This window comes from Onychomys torridus, chromosome 6, assembly GCF_903995425.1.
Source record: "Onychomys torridus chromosome 6, mOncTor1.1, whole genome shotgun sequence".
NCBI lineage: Eukaryota > Metazoa > Chordata > Mammalia > Rodentia > Cricetidae > Onychomys > Onychomys torridus.
Genome location: NC_050448.1, coordinates 102,452,786 through 102,472,821, shown reverse-complemented (window position 1 = coordinate 102,472,821; position 20,036 = coordinate 102,452,786). Strand labels below are relative to the sequence as shown.

The following is a 20,036-nucleotide window of genomic DNA, read 5'->3' as shown; positions in this document are numbered from 1 at the left end:
TCCATCTCTGGCCTCAATGCACATACATACATTTGAACCTGCACACGCAAATGCACACCTACACTTTTACACCAAATACAACACCGCACAATTAAAAATAACACTGGCCCAGTTTTCAAAATAGTTACATTATGTAAATGATCATGGATTATTTTTCCTGATAAAATTCTTCATTAAATGATTTAAGAAAAACAATGAAATGATATGCAAAATATTCAGAAAATGACATTAAGGAAACTAAAAAAAGCTCTTACATATCATTGTATTTAATTGCATTGTTATGCCTGTCCCACCTTATGGTAACATTGCTTTCTCTCCATTGTCCTCAGAATAGGAGCACTATTTATGAAGTAGATTGTACTTATTTACCTCTCTTATTCTAGAGTCTGGACACTGAATAAAAAGATCAAAACAAATTTAAAATGTAGCACTTTCCTTAATGTGATCCTAAGAGTGAAAAAATCCCCAATTGGTTGAGTAACTAATGAACAGTTAATACGACTGGCATCTTTGGTATACTGGGTGAACTCAGTGGGTCAGAAAACCCCATCTGTGTCAGTTATTTAGTGTGTTGTCAGCTCCTTCGTTATATTTTCTAAAAATCTGGTCACAGGTTCCAAAATCCCCTTGCCTCTTTAGATGTCAGTGAGTACACCAAAGCCATGAAGCCATGTGGTCCTAAATCTTACCAGTTACTCAAAGTTAAACCAGGTCAGATACCTGGAGTCTGTTTGTAAGGACAAACAAAACAGATGTTATTTTATTTTTAATGAAGCACAAAGCCCAATTAACCCATTAGGATAATTTATTTATGTATTCATCTCTCATATATTATATCTCGACCATAGATTCTTGTGCAGTGACCACACATCTTTACCTTAAAGCATGTTGTATTTGTTTATATTTGGTTCTCCTGTGTATTTGATAAGGTTTACTTCCAGACTTTGTCAGCTTAATACACAGATCTATTGAGTGATACTTTAAATGACTTTTCTTCTTTTTAGGTAAGTTATTTTACCTTTAATTGGCACACAATAATTGTACATATTTATGGAGTGCAGAAAGTAGTTTCAACATGTGTATAGTTGTGTAATGATAGATAGCAGTAATTACCTTATCTATCACCCCAACAATGACCATTTATTCTGTTGAGAATGCTTACAATTCTTACTTTTGGCTATTTTGAAATCATTCCTTCTCTCTAACTTCACATTGTACTCATTGGCCAGTGTGTCTCCATCCTACCCTCTTCTCTACCGTCCCCAACCTCTGGTAATCAGCATTCTACTCAACTTCTATGAAGTCCATCTCCAGATTCTACAGGAGACTGACATGGCATTTATATTTCTGTGCCTAGCTTATTTCCATTAACACAATTCTTTGCACTTTTTCTCATGTCCCAAATGACAATTACACTTTGATGGGTGAATAATATTTTATTGTGTATCACTTTTTAAAATCCATTCTTCCACTATGACCACTTGAGAGATTCTTACTTCTTAGATACTGTGAATGATGTTGTTCTAAACATAGAGGTGCAGGGATCTTTCTAAAATACTGATTAATTTCCTTTGTTACCCTCAGTAGTGACAGTGCTGAGTTATTCAATAGTTGTGTTCTTAATCTTTTTGAAGACCCTATGCCATTTTCTATATTGGCTGAACTGATTTTCCTCCCTCACAACAACGTGTAAGGGTTCACTTTTCCCTACATCTTTGCTGACATGCCATTTTTGTCTTCTTCCTATGGGCATTGGTTATTCTGATAGGAATACTTTAATATCCATAGTTTTGAATCACATTTCCCTAATAGAATTTTATCACATATGTGCTGCCCATTTTATGTCTGCTTTCAAGAAATGTCTATTTAAGTGTCTTGCTCATTTTTGTCTGGTTTGGTATGCTTGTTTGTCTTACTATTGAATTCTTTGAGTTCTTAATGCATTTGGAAATCATCTTTCTCAGATGTGTGTTTTTCAAACATTTTCTTGTCTTTTTTTCACTTGATTGGTTGCTTTCTGTTGTTTTGTGTGTGTGACCTGATCCCATTCTTCTATTTTTGATTTTATTGTTTATGCTTTGGAGAGATTAATCCTAAAATCTCCTGTCCAGTCCAAAGTCATGAAGCATTTCCCTATAATTTTCCTAATAGGTTTATAGTTTCAGGTCTTATATTTAATTCAATTTATTTTGTGTTGTTTTTTGTAACTGGTGAGATACCTGGAACTTGCCTCACTCTTTTTTGTATTTTTGAATCTTTTTGGTTCTATTTCTTGAAAAGGCTTATCTTTCCCAAATGTGTGTTCTTGACATTTTTGTCAAAAATCAACTGACTATAAGTGCGTCGATTCATTCCTGGGCTCTCTATTCATCCTGTAAATCCATGTGACTTTCTATGTCCATGCCATGCTGTTTGGGTTCCTCAAACTCTGTTCTATATTTTGAGGTCTATATTTTGGATCTTTTGTGATTTCTTGAATTTTAGGAGAAGATTTGTGTAAATGTCATTGGTACTTTAACAAATGTCACATTGAATTTATAGGTCAAATTAGGTGACTTTTTTTTTTTTTCCCAGTGCTGTAGTACATACTTAGATTTTAGGAATTTAGGTAGGTGGAAGCTGGATTTGACAGTATCAGAGATTCTAAGATATTTTTTTTTCTTTAAAGAAAAGGCTCTTGGATCTAAATTTATTTTAAGTATAATACTATCATTGCAGAGTTCAGTAACTTTTGGCCTTTAATCACTTTGTAAAAGGGATTTTCTATCATTTATTAATATTAAGATTTATTGAAAAACTATATCTTCAATATTGGACAGAGTTTTAACTTTAGCACAGTAAATAATAAGGAATTACTCACTTTATTTTCACATTAGAAAAACACATATGCGGGTGTGTATGTGTGTGTTTGATTTGTGTATGTGTGTGGCATATGTGCACATTTGTGTGTCCTGTATGTTTGTACATATGCAGAGGGCAAAGAAGGACATTAGGTGTTTTTCTGTACCACTCTTGAGACAGTCTTTCCCTGAAACAGGTGCTATACTACTTACCAGGTAGCTCAGGGATCTTCTTGTCCTGTTCCCTATGAGTACTTGGGTTCCAGATGATGTGTAGCAATGCCTAGCTTTTAAAATATATTGTTAGTTATTACTTTAATGTTTTATACAGTTTTGCCCGCGTGTATGTCTGTGCACTATATGTATGCCTGGTGTCCACAGAGGCCAGAAGAGGACATGGGAAACCCTGGAAGTGGAGTTACAGACAGTTGTGAGCTGCCATGTCGGCACTAGGAACTGAATTGGGCCCTTTGGAAGATCAGCCTTACTCTTAACCACTGAACCATGTCCTCAGCCCCAACACCCAGCTTTTTCTGTGTGTGCTAGAGGTACTGGGATCTGAACTTAGAGCCTCATGCTTTCACAGCAAGTGCTTTTGCTACAGAGAACTCTCCAGCCTCATATTTTTATAATTTTTAATTAAAGAAGTACAAGCTTGTTGATATGAAGTTCTCTGAACCTTGTTCCTAATGTGCAATTATCATTGTACCTCTGTCTCTGGAAATTCATCTCTCTGAATGGAAATAGACTCCAGTTAACACAAAAAAGTAAATAAATCAAATTTAAAAAGAAAGAAAAGAAAAGTAGAGAAAACGGGTGTGTGTCTGTTCTGCATTGTGTTTGAGTATGATTAGCACACTGTCTCCTACTTATTTCTCTGCTTCTAAGCCTGGCTTGTTCTTCTCTCAGAATGGACTCAATGCTCTCCATCTGGCAGCCAAGGAAGGTCATGTGGGCCTCGTGCAGGAGCTTCTGGGAAGAGGGTCCTCCGTGGATTCTGCCACTAAGGTACAGCTCCTGCTCACAGAGTTTATTTCTTAACAAGGAAGATGAGGTTTTTTGTTTGTTTTTAACTTTAGTAATTTGTTTAGTTTTTGAAGAGGAAGAGGTTTAAAGCCTTTTCCAGTTATTCACAAGTTTGCTGCGGATTATTGACAACTCAGAAATGGAATTGAAACCTTCATTACCCTGCAGCATTTGGATCACTTTGTTTCAGGACTTAGATGTGATACTTAGGAAGTCTGGAAGCCCAGATATGGTTCCTAATGTACTATCTTTCTTCCATTGATTGACAAAGAAGCCTAGATCACCATGATCTTCTGTAGACACTTGCACATGGTTTCCTAAGCTCAATTTATTAAAAACAACTGATATGACTCTTCTCAATTGAAATGAGCAGATCATTTTTATGCTGTGGTTAAATTGATATATCTTTTCTTGTATTCATTCTGTTTGATATGAATATGCCAGATCCCTTATGCTCTACTGTGAGAGAACTTTTGGGTCTTTTGAGTCATGGATTCAATTACTATAATTATTGCAATGTTGATTTTAATGTAGATAAAAGTATTAAAAGTATTTCCCCCACCCTTGAATTGCCCATATTAGTATAACATATTCATTAAACCCCCTACTCTTTGGTTGCTTAAATAGTTGTTATTACTTTTCCTTTTCCTTTCTAAAGTGAAGTCTACTGGCATTTTAAAATTATTCTCTTCTCACCTCACCTCCACTAACTTCTCCTTCTCTTCCTTTTTCTTTTCTTTTGTATTCTATTTTTTGGGGATGTTTGTGTGGGGTGGGTGAATGCTTGGGATCAAGCCCAGGGTCTTGCACATGCCTGGAAGCTGCACTACCACCAATCTACATCTCTTGCCTTTTTAAAACAAGGATCTCAACTGTGGATCCCAGGTGCTCTGGGGCTCTGGTTGTTCCTGAATCTGCCCCATTAGTGCAGAGATTTCAGGTGTGCTCCACCATGCCCAGTTCTGATTTACATTTTTTTCTGTTGTTTTATTTTTCCAGACAAGGTTTCTCTGTGTAGCCCTAGCTGTCTTGGAACTCACTTTTTGACTAGACTGGCCTCCAACTCACAGAGTTCTTGGATAAAAAGTGTGAGCCATCACACCCAGCTCTGGTTTACTTTTAATCCTGGATGAGAGCTGTAGAATTTTCTGGAGAAAGAAAAATCTTTTAAGAGAAGGAGCTGGAGTCCCACAACTACTGAGTGGGTAGTGGCTTTGCAGTGATCTGGTAGCAGAAAGAGAAAGAGAACTGAACTTTATGGTTCAAAATCTATTTTTCTGTTTGTTTGAATTTTTCTATTTTCGTCATTCCTCTTTTTCACATTTTTAAATCTTCTTTGATCAGTGTTGACTTATAATTTTTGATGTAGCAAGTGGTAGAAATTAGTAATTTTATGATTGATATGGAATTTACTTTTTAATTTCTGAAATATTTTGAGGAAATATTGTCCTGGAAGGTAGAAACGTAACTCTGAGCAAAGTTTCTCCACTCACTGAGAGTCCCCAATTGCTTTTTTGAAAGATTTATTTTATAAATTGTGTGTGTGTGTGTGTGTGTGTGTGTGTGTGCATTTGCATCTTGTGTATATCTGCACATATGTGCAGGTGCCTGAGGAGGCTAGAACAGGACTTCCAGTGTCCTGGAGGTGGAGTTAGTTAGGTGGTTGTAAGGCACCTAATGTGGGTGGTGGTATGTGTGAGCATACATTCTTAACTACTGAGCTATTTCTCCAGCCTCCTTACTTGCACAGGTAAAAAGCAGTGCTTCAAGGAATATTTTCAAATTGCTATTTTTTTGGTAATAGTTCCCCCCTTTTTTTGTAAAGTCCCTTGAATTCTCCAGAAACTGTCACATGCACAACATCTACAAACTGTGGTTTTGTTAAAATTCAGTCCTCTGATATTCCCAAAAGGGTACCAGTATTACAAAAGGCAGTGAAGTGAGATGCTGGAGGAGATTACCAACTTTTCGATATTAAAAAATCCTTTACATGGTGGTCTTGATAAAAGTGAATGGTTTACCTTGACAAAAATACCAGATTGTAATAATTTGAAATATGAATAAGCTTGAAAGGACTTGTACATTTTGGTTTCTGCAACAATTCGGAAACCTATAACATTTTCTATTCTGTTCTCTCCAAACAGAAGGGAAATACTGCTCTTCACATTGCGTCACTGGCTGGACAAGCGGAAGTTGTCAAGGTGCTAGTTAAAGAAGGAGCCAATATCAACGCACAGTCACAGGTATTGATTACACTTGGGTTTTCTCTTCTGGGAAAAAGTTGATAGTATGCTTTTATGATATTGATTTAATGGGTTTATGTTTTTTTTCCCAAATTCTTTTACTTATTTTAACCAAAATTTTCTATGAACTCATGTAATTAAATCTATTTCCAAACAGTTGGCAAATGCTAGTCCATCGTTGTCTTACGTCAAAAAGAAGAGGAACTGATGACAATGATGTCTGTGAAATGTAGATCAGGAAAGTTCTGTGCTCCTCTGTGATGGTGTCTTTTCCTATAAACTTGAAACTTTATTAAAAAACCAGCGTTGCAGATGGAGGCATCTGCTATATATAATACAGGACTCCCTATACTTTTCTTACCTCATACCTGATTGTGGCTTTATTAAAATACTGAGGGACACTGGCAGATTATAACCCTAGAGCTTTATGATCTATATAATCATAGAAAGGAAGTTCATCATCCTATTGAAATTAAGAAAAACAAAACAATATAAATCACACAATAAACCTGATTCCTGTATTGTTTTGGGTAGAAAGTGTGTATGCATTATATCTTGATCACTTTACTCTTGATATCAATTATGTCTCTGTGCAGGAATTGAACTATGTATCTTTCTAATAAAGTTCATTTCTTCCACATGTGTGAAGTACTGGGATTGATAACACATTAAAAAACAAAAAACAAACAAAGAAAAACCCAAGCATCTTTCTATTTCATCAGGCTTTCTTTTTAGCATGCTAATCACACAGGCTGTACTACAGGAGACACTGGAAGCTCATTTTTATCCCTTCTCTAAAACATCACCACTAGTTTGCCTTGTCTAGCAGGTTCTCTTCCCTGAGCTGTTCATTCCTCATCATGTCTACACAGATATTACTGCATAGATGACACACATTCCAGACCAGGAAATAATAAAAATAAATGAGGGAACCAGCCTAGCTTTCTTTCATTTTGATTACATGGGTTAATACATTTATTTATGATAGATAAGACATCAATTTTTGGCTGTATAATGGAATGAAGTTTTAATTAATCACTTCAAGTTTTGTTTGCAGCTCAAACTTTCTGCTAAATTTTCATCAATGGTTTACTAAGAGTTGAAACATACTTTAGTGTAAACCTTTAATGAAATTAAAAAACATTGATATGTTCCATTAGATAGAGCAGCTTGGAAACACAGGATGCCACAAAATTGTACTACTCCAATAACAACTTTTAGGTGTGAGCTAGGACCGTCAATTTAGTGGCAGAACAGTTGTTCTACAGTCAGGCTCTGGGCTCTTTGTCTAGCTCTGCAAAACAGAAATTTTTGTTTATAGCAAAATAACATCCTGTTACTCTAGAGCAGGAGTTCTAAATGTTCACCTGAATTGTGGTCACCTGCAGAGCTTAATATTATAGGTGTGCTGGAGCAGAAAGTTCTCAGATGATGTGGATGCTGCCAGTCTGGGAGTCAAGCACACTTGCTTCAGAGGGCACGGAAGAGGCCCAGTATGTCATGTACCCCAGACTATGTCTCAGTCAGAAATGAACATAGAAAGCATGGAGCTGAAAGCAAATTGTTTGAATGGGCACTGGGGGTTTCCCTTGGGTGGCAGGACACTACCCCGCAGTGCTGAGATTTCAGTCCATGCAAAGCACAAACAGGGTTATATTTCCAAATGATTCATTGGACCCAGTGATGCGATAGACGTTGACCTGTGGCAGATGTTGCAAAGTAAATACTTGTTAGAAGCTATGATGTTAGTTATTACATGGTGGTTTATTTGCTTAGAAGACAATCAAGGATAACAAGCTAAAACCATTTCACTGTTCACTTATTTTGAGAATCACTGAAGCTTTTCCTTGTAGTCCTAATCACATCAGCTTATAACAGCTCTTAAAGGAAGTTTGATGTCATCATCACGAGATTAAAATAATTCTTATTTGCACAGCACCTTCTTAACTCAGTGTAAGATTCACATGGCGGGGAATCCTGACAAACAGTTCCAAACCTTTTTTTTCTTATATTGTGAGAAAATTTATGAGTGGGAAGACTTAATCAAATTTAGAGTTGTTTTTCTAAATGCCCCAGTCGTTTAGTGAGGCTGATGGTGTCACTGAATTTAGATAGCCACCATTATCAGTTGACTCGGATTTTAGGATTGATTTAAAAATAGACATTTATACAGGCAAGATAACTCTTTTGCTGATGTGTCTTAGCAAATATGAAAAGGTATGGATTTAAGGCCAGGGATGCTGATATGAACCCTCCCTCACTTTTTATTTCCTTCAGTCTTATCTTACTTATTCTTGGCATATATTTATGTACCCAATATTTGATGTTAGATGAACGGGGTTGGGGTGGGGCATATTCAGGGAAATAAGAATCATCACTTCCTTTTGAGAACCATGAAAAAGATGTAGGGATGCCAGATTCACAGCACAGTTCCTAAATTGTATATTCAAATTCTACTCTTTTCTATATCTTTCTAAAAATCTTAATCCAAAATACAGAAATGAAGAGCAGTCTGAAATTCAGGGGACAAACATCTGAATTATATGGAAGTAGATTAATAGAATTACTTTTGAAATATGAAAGGAAAAAAAGCTCCAAGTAATCAATATTTGGTAAAGTTCCTAGAGTTCATAAGTTATGAGAAGTATGCATTTGTGGGATTTTCTGCATTGATCATATAAGCTGAGGTTCACATGATATCTCCATGTGTATTATGTTAATGGGTGGTAATGCAGACTCTTGGGGATCGCTGCAGTGCAGTTCTATAATGGAAGAGAGAAATGGCTTGACTCTGAATTAATCAGTTGGAAAGTGAGAATTTACAGCCAAGAAGGAGTATGTGGTTAGTAGATGGATCATTACTAAGTAATTGGGAAAGGACAGGTTGGCTAAACTGACTAGCATGCTTCTTCCCAAAGGAAGCCAGGGCTTCCATATATGTGGAGATATGGTGGGTGAATAACCTCTTTGTTTACTGAGGGTAATGAGATATCAAAGATGGGAGTTTAAATTGATATGGTTTACAAGGTCTTTTGGTAAAAACTGGATTTCACAAGGCAGTTCACAGGTGGGTGTTGTGGGATATTTGTACATTGAGTGAAGGTGTATTGCTGTGATTGGTGTAATAAAAAGCTGAATGGTCAGTTGATAGGCAGGAAATATAGGTATGATTTCCAAGGAGAGAAAGGAAGAGGAAGAGATATCTAGGTGCACAGGAGATGCCAGGAGTCACAGAGAGGAAACAGGAGGTGCAAGATGGGAGGTAACATCACATGATAGAACATAGATTAACATAAATAAGTTAATTTAAGTTATAAGAGTTTTCATAACTAATAATTCTCCATGACATTATTTGGGAGTGAGCTGGCAGCCCAAAGAAAAATCCAACTACATATGGCACCCACTGAGGGTGCTTGAATGTCCAAACATAGGGCCTGAGAAAGCTAAGGAAAGTTTTGGACAAGGAGCCGGATGTGGATTCCTAGACCTGCAGTCTCTCAGTTGGGCTGGTGCTACATGGCATGTAGATGTAACCATCTTATTAAATAAGAAATACAGAGCCAATTGTAGAGTTAAAAGCCAAGAGGTCAGAGCAATAGCTGAGAGCTGAAAACCTTACCCTTCACTGCTGCTCTGTCTTTCCTCTCTGCAAGAGAGCTACTTCCTGTGTCCTGTCTTTTATATAGATTTTCTGTTCTGCCTTCTCATTGGTTGTAAACCCAGCCACATGACCTCCTCATCACTGCCTGTCTGTACAGACCTCCAGGTCTTCAATGGTTGGTATTGAGATTAAAGGCGTGTGTCACCATGCTGGCTGTATCCTTGAACACACAGAGATCCTGCCTAGCTCTGCCTCCCAAGTGCTGGGATTAAAGGCGTGCACCACCACCGCCCAGCTTCTGCTCTGGCTTGCTCTGACCCCAAGGCAACTTTATTAATATACAAATAAAATCACATTTCAGTACAAATAAAATATCACCACAATGGCGTACAGAGGTGTAGCTGCCACTGCCTGCAGGCTGGAGTCAGCTGCCAACACCATGTGCTAGCTAGTCCCATGTGCTAAGTTGAGCCACATGGCAGCTGACAAGACAGCTTAAGATTTGTCTCATGCAGTCAGAGAACACTGCAGGCACTTAGTAAAGCCAGATCCAGACACAGAAAACCTCTAAAAAGGTACAATATGTTCAAAAAGTGTGCTTAGATACTGAAGAAAGAAAATAAAATGGGTATAGACAGTCATAGAAACAAAGTAAATAGTTTAGAAATAGTGAAGTCTGCCTGGCGGTGGTGGCACACACCTTTAATCCCAGCACTCGGGAGGCAGAGCCAGGCAGATCTCTGTGAGTTCAAGGCCAATCTGGTCTCCAAAGCGAGTTCCAGGAAAGGCGCAAAAGCTACACAAAGAAACCCTGTCTCGACCCCCCCCCCAAAAAAAAAAAAATAGTGAAGTCTTTAAAGAGAGAATAAAATAATGTTTAAAAAAAGCCACATAAAGATGGGAAATACACAGGGCATTGTATCATTTGTCTTGGTTCTGTGTTTCTTATTTGACAAGCTGGTTACATCTACAGGGCATCTGGATCCTGTATGGTGCTTTGTTGACTTTGAATTTTTTAAATGCTAATGTACAAAAAAATAGATGATGAGAGAGACATTGGACCATGGAAACTGCTAAATTAAACCAACCTATATATTTAAAAAAATGTCTTAACTTCAAAATGGAAGTCAGAAAATATGTTACATTGGGGGAGAGGTTATGCCTTTGTTTCCATAGGAAACACAAAGTTAGGGTTCTCTTTACATTTAATGAAGATCAAATTCAATTGGGGCAGACATACTAAATATCTTGGCTGTAGACATGAAAAAAGAAACCAAGAAAGATTACGGGACAGGTGATGTATACTACTATGTGTGTATACATACTCTACTATGGGAACAGCTCTGAGATTGGATGAAACATGATATATCTTATTGGCTACAGAGTCCTCATGACTTATTATTACATGCCATCCTTTCTTATGGCATGGATAGAGGTTTGGTTACACAGTCCAAACAGACTTATAAAGTTGACAGACCTCTTTTACCTGTTCAAAAATAAAACAAAAAATCAGCTTTAGCTGACTTGTATACACAGCATATTCCATACTTGTGTTAATACTGATATACATACATACATACATACATACATACATACATACATACATACACACACACACACACACACACACACACACACACACACACACATATATATATATATATATATATATATATATATATATATATGTTACCTTTAAAAGTATGAAAATAATGAAAAAATTGCAATCTTTTAAAGCATACAGACTTGGTTCAGTAAAGTAGGATGCCTGGGTTAAGTAATCAGCCATAACATGAAGCTCAGTGGGAGAGCATTAGGCTAGCAGGCATGGGCTGTTATGGTTTTATCTCCGGCACAGGCAGAAACTGAAGGAAACACATGCAGGACAGCAATGTCAGAGGGGGCAGGTGCTTTTTTCAGAGAATAGCAAAACAAGGACATCACTGAGGGGAGAGAAACACAGTGGCAAGGCAAATTTCATGAGAGTGGCACTAGAGAGGGGGACTCTGCAAGTGCCTGTGGTCCAGCAGCTGAGAACCGCGGTTTCACCTGCTTTATTATGTGAAGTTAAGCCTGTTACTTAACCTCTCGGTGGCTCTGTAGCTCATCTCTAATCTAATAATAATCATAATAATACTTGTTATGTAGAGTTGCTACAATGTGAGATCAATGCAAAGTCCTGGCCCACAGTAAATACAGAATAAGTGCCATCTGCAGGTCTAAGTATTAGGCATACCATATTATCTATCTCTGTATTGAAAAGAGATAATCAGTGGCTTGGGGTTGTGGACAATGTCATGTGTAAGACATCCCTTGTCTCCTCCACATGAGCATACATTTTGCATGTAAATCAAGGGTTACTTATGGAGGAAAATCCTATTAGCTCAGATTACTCCCTGGAGATTTTCTAGATACATTTCCATTCTTAACCCCAGTTGCTATACTCATTTGACAAGCACACATTTTCTGATAACTGTTTCATTACTAATATTCATAATCTTTCAGTTTATTGAGAAAACAACTCAAACGGTATAGATCTCTGAAAATCATTTTTTATTGTCTCCCTCCAGTTCTGTGGCTGAATCTGTTTGTGGTCCTGCTGCAGGATTTTGCCACAGTCTCAGGCAATGAATGATTTTTTTCCCAAGAGTGCACATGCATGGTTTATGCTATTGGGACAGGGGAGCATTGTTTATTGACAGATCAAATTCCAATTATAGACTTGGTAAAAGTACTTACATCAAAACAGAGTCATCTCTTAGGAGAACCAGTTTTCATCATATTCACATAGCCCATGATCAAAACCCTTCTATACAGCAATGGCAGTGCCTTGTGAACTGGTCCTGTGCAGGCATCATAATTTGAAAGCATGATAATAATTATCATCTCATTGGCTTTGACAACTATTGTTTTTGACGGCCATGTTCTAGAAAATATACCTGAATAGATTAGTCGTGTGAGTGTGTGTGTGTGTTGTGTTTGTTGGGCTACATTTTGGAATTGGTACAAGTGTTATGGGGAGTCACTAATTTCTTCTTATTTTCCTCAGGAGCATTATTTTGTGTTCTCTCTCTCTCTCTCTCTCTCTCTCTCTCTCTCTCTCTCTCTCTCTTCTCTCTCTCTCTCTCTGCTTCCCAAAAGAAGAATTCCAGAACACGCTAGAAAAAGAGTGGGCTGAGCGGCAGCAGCAGCCAGATTCTAGCAGGCAGGGGCCCATCTTTTCTCCCCATATCGCTCCCACCTGTCTCTCTCAGGAACGGGCATGCTTTTCTTGGAAGCCGTCATTCTAGCTCAGTTTATCAGTTTAACCATTTAAAACTAAATTTGTTAACATATACCTTTATGGCCTTATTTTAGGTGTGTGTGTGTGTGTGTGTGTGTGTGTGTGTGTGTGTGTGTGTGTTTGTAGTATGTGGTGTGTACATGAGCATATATTATGTGTATATATAAAATACGGTAAGGAGCCTTAACTCCCTTATTAATATATTTCAAATTGTAAATTATAAATAAATATCTCAAAGGGTATGAAGTAGGAGTACATAGCTGGATTTGTGTGTTCTCTATAGAAGTTTGGGGACTTAAAAATATTTTAGGTTTTTCTTTTTCTTTCTTATGTGAATGGGTGTTTTGCCTACATGTATGTTTGTGTACCATATGAGGACAGTGTCCATGGAGGGCATCAGATCTCCTGGAACTGTTGTGGCAGATGGCTGTGGGCTATCATGTGAGTGCTGGGTATCAACCCTGGGTCTTCTGAAAGAGCAGCCAGTGCTCTTAATCACTGAGCCATCTCTCCAGCCCCAGGGTATCTGGGTTATTATTAGTGAAAATATCCATCATCTGAAGGGTCTGTCTGTGAAAAGTTGGAAAGTAAAACAGGTTAAACAGCTGTGAAATACTGTATCCACTGTAGCCCTTCTTGACCTCCGTGCTTCTGATGGCGCCAGCAAATTGAGCTGGTCAGTCAGCACAGTCCCAGTACTGACCCTGGGAAAAGCTTTCTTTCCACTAAGGCTCCTCATCTTAGACTATGGTGTTTTTCAAACATTACTGAACCTATTTATATTACTTACATCCTCGGGTATTCTAATAATGAACATGACTTAAAATGGGATCTTAGTAATATTCAAAAATGATTTTTGTTTGTCTGTTTTTGGTTTTGCTCACTACAGAGATGAATCTAGGACCTCACTCTAGGCAAGTGCCTCTACCACTCACTGCCCCACAATCCTAGCCTTCCCAAGCTTTTAATATCAGGCATGGGATAAGAATATCTCTATGGTTCTGCCAATTTTTGTGTTACTCTGAGAAAATAAGCATCAAGCCAATATTATGCAAATAAAATGGAAATTTTTATTTTGGAAAATTCAGGGATATTTTTGAATACACAGTGTATTTGTGCATCTGCATGTGTTAGACCACATACTGTAATTTTTGATTTGCAAGTACTCTCTCAGGTTGATAGTAATCATTAAGTGACAAAGTGATTGACATCATGGAAAGAAGCAATAATTGTATTTGATTGAAGATTCTGATTTTCTGGCTATGTCTCGGGCGGGGGGGAGCTACACTGTTACCATCTATATTTGCTGGCAAAGCCCAGGCTACTGTCTGCAGTTTACAACACAATAAAAAAATGAGCCTTTCTGTGGACTGTTCTCTAGGAATCTTGCAGTGGCTTTATGCTGGGCGTGCCTTTCCAGACTGGAACCAGCATTTTATTTTCTCAAAGGCAGCTCAGTAGAAATAGGAAACACGTTTAGTAGTTACTCATTAAAAAAACTGTGTGTGTGTGTGTGTAAGTGTGTGTGTGTGTATTTGTGTGTGTGTGTGGTGTGTGTGTGTAAGTATGTGTGTATGTGTGTGTATGTGTGTGTGTGTATGTGTGTGTGTATGTGTATGTATGTGTGTGTGTGTGTGGTGTGTGTATGTGTGTATATGTGTGTGTGCATGTGTGTGTGTATGTGTGTGTATGTGTGTGTGAGTGAGTGTGAGTGTGTGTGTATGTGTATGTGTGTGTGTATGTGTGTGTATGTGTGTGTGTGTGTATTTGTGTGTGGGGGTGTAGTAGATGAGAGAAGCGAAAGGTCCATAGCTTCTTTTGAGTATTTTAATCTTTGAAGTTAAGTTTTTGATGCCCATTTAATCAATTTCAAAATAATAGCGTGATAACTGATTAAATTAGTGACTTAATTCAAGATAAGGACTTCAGGCTAGTGGGTTTTTACTCTGATTGGGGAAATTAAAGTACCCTACAGTGATTGATGTTGACTTAAATTCCTCATTGCATATGCAGAACAGTCAATATTTTGCTTCTTGAATATAACATATTTTCTTGCATAGGTTACTGGGTCACTTATGATGTTGTTAAAAAAACATATTTTAAAGGTCTTGCTACAATGCCAGGCAGAGGATACTGCCTACAAAAACAAACAAGCAAACAAACAAAACCCAAAACAAACCAAAAATCAAAAACCTGGATCTTATAATCTATACTGTTTATCTGGAAATCCAGAAAATGTGCCAAGCGATAAATGGTTACCCAGTTTCAATATTTAAATATTTAGTGACTTCATTAAAATATTTTATTTCTCATGTTCAAACATTTTCATTATTCCCCTCATCATTCCTCAGATTTCAACATCTGCAAGATATCCTTCTAGTTTATATCTTCAAGACTACTTATTCTATACACATTATAAAGGAATTTATCCATGTGATTATAAAGATGAATGTGATTTCATGAGAGCGATTTACTCCAAGATGGATGAATGTAACATTTCTTTAAAGAAATTCACTCAGTGTGTATGCATGTAGGGGGAGGTAGGGCTGTGAGAGTTTGAGCACGTGCCTGCTTGGAGGTCAGAGAAGATGTAAGGTGCAGGCATTCCTCCCGAGAGCATGTGGGTCCAAAGGTAGAACTCAGGTACTCAGGCTTGGCAGCAATTGCCTTTATCCTCTAAACTATCTCTGCCCAAGCTCAACATATCATTGACAACTTAAATAACAGTGGAAACACACCTGTTGCCGAATTTTGTATTCTCCACTTTACTTAAACGTTCACACTTCATGTTGGGTTGAGGCCTTGTGAGCTTGCCTCCTTCCATGTTAGCATTTCTGTTGGTGTGGCCCTTGTTTAGCTCATGCCTGGTGGCAGTCCTGTTGGCATGCCTAGTCCAGACTTTATGAGTGTGGCTTCTGACATTTGTAGTAGACATGGTCCCTCAGCCAGCTCCCTGATCCTCTGGCTCTTACACTCTTTCTACCCCCTCTTCCCCGATGATCCCTGAGCCCCAGGTGTAGGAATTGTGTTGCAGATCATCTGGGACTGGGCTCCACATCACTACATTTTGATTGGTTGTGGTTTTCTGTAATGGTCTCCGTCAGTTGCAAAGAGAAGTTTCCTTGATGAGGCATAAGGGCTATACTTATCTGTGGGCATAAAGATAAATATTTAGGATGTAGTTAGGCATTATGCTGGTTTAGTAAAGTGGCAGTTGCAGAGTCTCCTCCAAGACCCATGACTTTGCTAGTTCTGGGTAGCTGGTTAGATTTCAAGTACCGTGCATGATTTCCCTCTTGTTTGAGAGGGTCTTGAGTTCATTTAGAAAGCAGTTGGTTACTTCAAGGTATGAATGCCTCCACTGCACCCTTAAGGTTATCATGCCATGCTGGTTGTTGCTGTGGCTCACTGACATCACAGTTGGCAGAACCTATCATTGCCTTACTTGTTTGGAAGCTTGCATGGCTCCTTCTGATACCAAGCTAGTCCTCAGGGAGGAGGCATTGAGGTCAGTTCCAGCTCAGGGGCCTCAGGACTTTGTGTCTGAAGTGCACAGTATCTTCAGCAATAGGGACTTACCTTCCACCTCTGTGGAGAAACCAAGGGCAGTAGTAATAATCTGTAATGTTTGGGGAGTCTCTTGGGCAACCCTGAGCAAAAACTCAAAAGATGGCTTTTCATGTCTTGTATTGGGCTTTTGTTAGGTGGTCTTTCTTGATTCTTGGAGGAAGCATTGTCAGGACAGATGGGAAACTTTCACTATATATGTGTATTTATAGATACATATATATATATATATATATATATATATATATATATGTATAGGAATATAAATATTAAACTATATGATGTGTATTTACATACAAATCTATGTATATTATAGGTATTTTTAGATAGATAGTTAATAGTGTGATCTTTATGACTTTTCTAGACATCCTTACTATTGTTTACCCTTCTCTTTTTTTTTTCTGTATTTTTCTCCCTCCCCCCTCATGAGAGCCTGCTGGATTTTTCCATTTCCCTGTTCAGAACACTTGGATCCTGCTATTGCCCCTCTATTACTCCTCTTCCCCTGCGATGGCCCCTTTGTACTTTCCTGGTTTCTGAAGTCCAGGCAACCAAGGCATACTATGAGGAGAATAGTCTTCCCCAGAAAATAGCACACCAATTGGTTATCCATTACTGAATCATCAGCCCTGAAAACATATATGTGCAAGGAAATTACAAACTAAGCAGGTTGTCATTATGTATTTAAGAATACACACACACACACACACACACACACACACACACACACACACAGATCAGTGTGCACACACAGATATCTATGTATAACAACAATTAATGAAAAAGGCTATGAATTTGAACAGGAACAAGGAGGAGTATATGGGGTAGTTTGGAGAGTGGAAAGGAAAGGGGAAAATGATGTAATTATTTTTTAATCTCAAATCTAAAAGAAATAATAATACTACTTCATGGCTTGCACCAGCTGATTTATTGCACTTTATGTACTCTTCAAATTTCCTGAATAAAGTGCTTTATTTTCCTTTTAAAAAAACAAAGCTTAATTTATTTTCATTTTATGTGTATGGGTATTTTGCTGCATGTATGTTTGTCTATGCACTATGTGTATGTTTGGTGCCTTCAGAGTCCAGAAGAGAGTATTGGGGCCCCTGGAACTAGAAGTTACTGTGAGCCACCATGTCAGTGCTAAGAATGAATAGCAACAAGTGCTCTTAATTGCTGAGCCAGGTCTCCAGCCGAGGGTGCTTTATTTTTAACTAATGGTGATACTGAAAACTGCATTTTCATTCATATGTCATATTAATTAGGATGTTTCCAATTGCAAATAAGAAAATAGATTACCTTGTCCTTGAATAAAAAAGAAAACCTTTCTTGGCCTTCTTGGTATAAAGTTCAGATAGGTCAATGAGCTTCAGGATAGCTCTACCATTGAATGATTTTGCCATAACCATCTGATTTATTTTAGACAATTTCACTGTAGACCTATGATGGCAGCTACACTTTTGTTGTCTACAGTTTATAAAAAGAGACAATATCTGTCTCTCTGTTCCAATTTTCAAAAAAAATAGAACCCTGGATTTGGTTGAGGGGAGGAGCTCAATGTGTTATGCAAACTTGAAGCCACTGTATCCTAGAGAATGTCCTGAGTTGATTGGCTCCAGTCATCTGAAAGTCTTTTGAATCTACAAAATGAGTAGAGCAGTTGAGCTTCACTACCAAATAATTCACAATCCCATTTTTCCTTCTTGTTCCCTAAGCAGACCCCTAGAATACCCAAAATCTGCTTTATTTTTCATGGTTACAATTAGTCCAGATTGGTTTCCTGCATCCTTCACAGCTGGGTGTTCATGGTGTATTTAGGGACAGGATTTGCATCATTCTGCCCTTCAAGCTTGCTGGTAATTTCAGGATTCTTTCCTACCTTGTCTTATAATCTGCTTAAATAGAAGAGGACTATGTAAGGCACTAAAATGATGACTAAAGTAGTAACTACCAACCAGTCCTAATGTGTGTCAACTGGTAGATTGTCAGGCTGCTAAAGAATTCTCCTCTGTGCAAAAGGTAAAACCGAACCCTCAATCTTGATGTTTGCTTGCTTACAAAAGACTTCTTCAGAAGGAAGTTTTGACTTTTACTGACTCCACACTGTGTATAACCATTCCCATTTTTTATTATTACAGATGGTTATAAGATTTGTTCACTGAATCTTCCTGTAAGAATGGAGAGTAAATCCAAAGAACACGTTGGAATTTAGGACATTATGAGTATGGAAAGCTATAGTTTTATTTTTAGTACTGCTTCAGACTATGTGTGGTTTGACCTAGACAAATACACTAGCTATCTGTTCCATATATTCTTTCTTATCAATGCAGAGGTCTAATCTTTTCTGACTTCAAAGTACTCTGTATTGGTAACAGGGTACAATGACTGTTGGGTCATAGTGCTTTCACTCATAGATAACCCAGATCCCAGGGTTCTCCAGGAAGCATCCTTCATGTGCTATTTTGGAATCCAGCACAGCTAAATACCATTGTCCTGATAGTTAGGGGATTGGTAGACATTGGGGGCCACTTATATCTCATTCAACCTCAAGGGGAGCAGTGTGTCTAGATTTTTATTTTTAGCATTTAAAGGGTTATATGTCTAAAATATTTGAAGGCACCTGTTTAAGATAATTTCTTTCCTGAAGAGAAAAGAAGGACTATGAATTAAGCATGGCAAGCAGTGTAACTGGTAAGACAGACACAGGCTGAGCGTGTAGGACATCTCTTGCTGGGCATTGGGCTTATTAACTGTTGCTACTAAAATAGTTTTCTGACCAAACTTAGCAACATCAAACAACACACATGCATTATCATGCCAGTTTCTGAGCAGGGGCTTAGCTTGGGTGGTTGTGCTTCAGAGTCCCTTGTGAAGTCATAGTGAGGATCCCCAGAGCTACAATCACTGAAGGCATTTCTGGGCTGAGGCACATATTCTCTGGGTAATTTTCAAATGGTTAGCAAGATAGCCCTGTCAGGAAATCTCAGTTCCTTCTCTTGTGGGTCTCATGTGGCTGCTTGAATGATATCATGACGAATATTCCTTCTCCCTAAAGAAGGTGACCTAAAAGAGTGTTCAAGGCTGGAAAGCAACAGCTTTTAAGTACTGGACTTAGAAGCCACCCATCATCAAACCCTCCATAATCAATGCCTTAAGAGCAAGCTATTAAGACATTCTGAGTTTAAAAAGAAGGAACCAGACTTATGTGTTTGAAAATAATTTAGACATCAATTAAAATTATCACAGATGTAAAAAGAAATTTGGATTGTTAATTTTATTCATTCATCTATTTAAGGCATATTAACTTAATGCCTGCTGTGAGCTAAGCATTGTGCATGGGGATATTTTCATGTGGAGGCCAGAGGTGGACATTGAGTGTCTTCATATATTGTGCTCCTCCCCCTCCTCCTCCTCCTCCTCCTCCTCCTCATCATCATCATCATCATCATCATCCTATTTGAGACAGGGTCTCTCCC

At 38.0% G+C, this 20,036-nt stretch overlaps 1 protein-coding gene across 50 annotated transcripts in view; it reads left to right on the top strand.

Moving 5' to 3' along the window:
- Window positions 1-20,036, top strand: part of Ank2 (ankyrin 2) — a 582,948-nt gene that overhangs the window by 426,081 nt on the left and 136,831 nt on the right. For all 50 annotated transcript variants that reach the window (XM_036190330.1, XM_036190288.1, XM_036190294.1 and 47 more), the window contains 2 exons: window positions 3,750-3,848; window positions 6,011-6,109. In XM_036190330.1, the coding sequence (XP_036046223.1) occupies window positions 3,750-3,848; window positions 6,011-6,109 (198 nt within the window). The remainder of the gene's footprint in view (window positions 1-3,749; window positions 3,849-6,010; window positions 6,110-20,036) is intronic.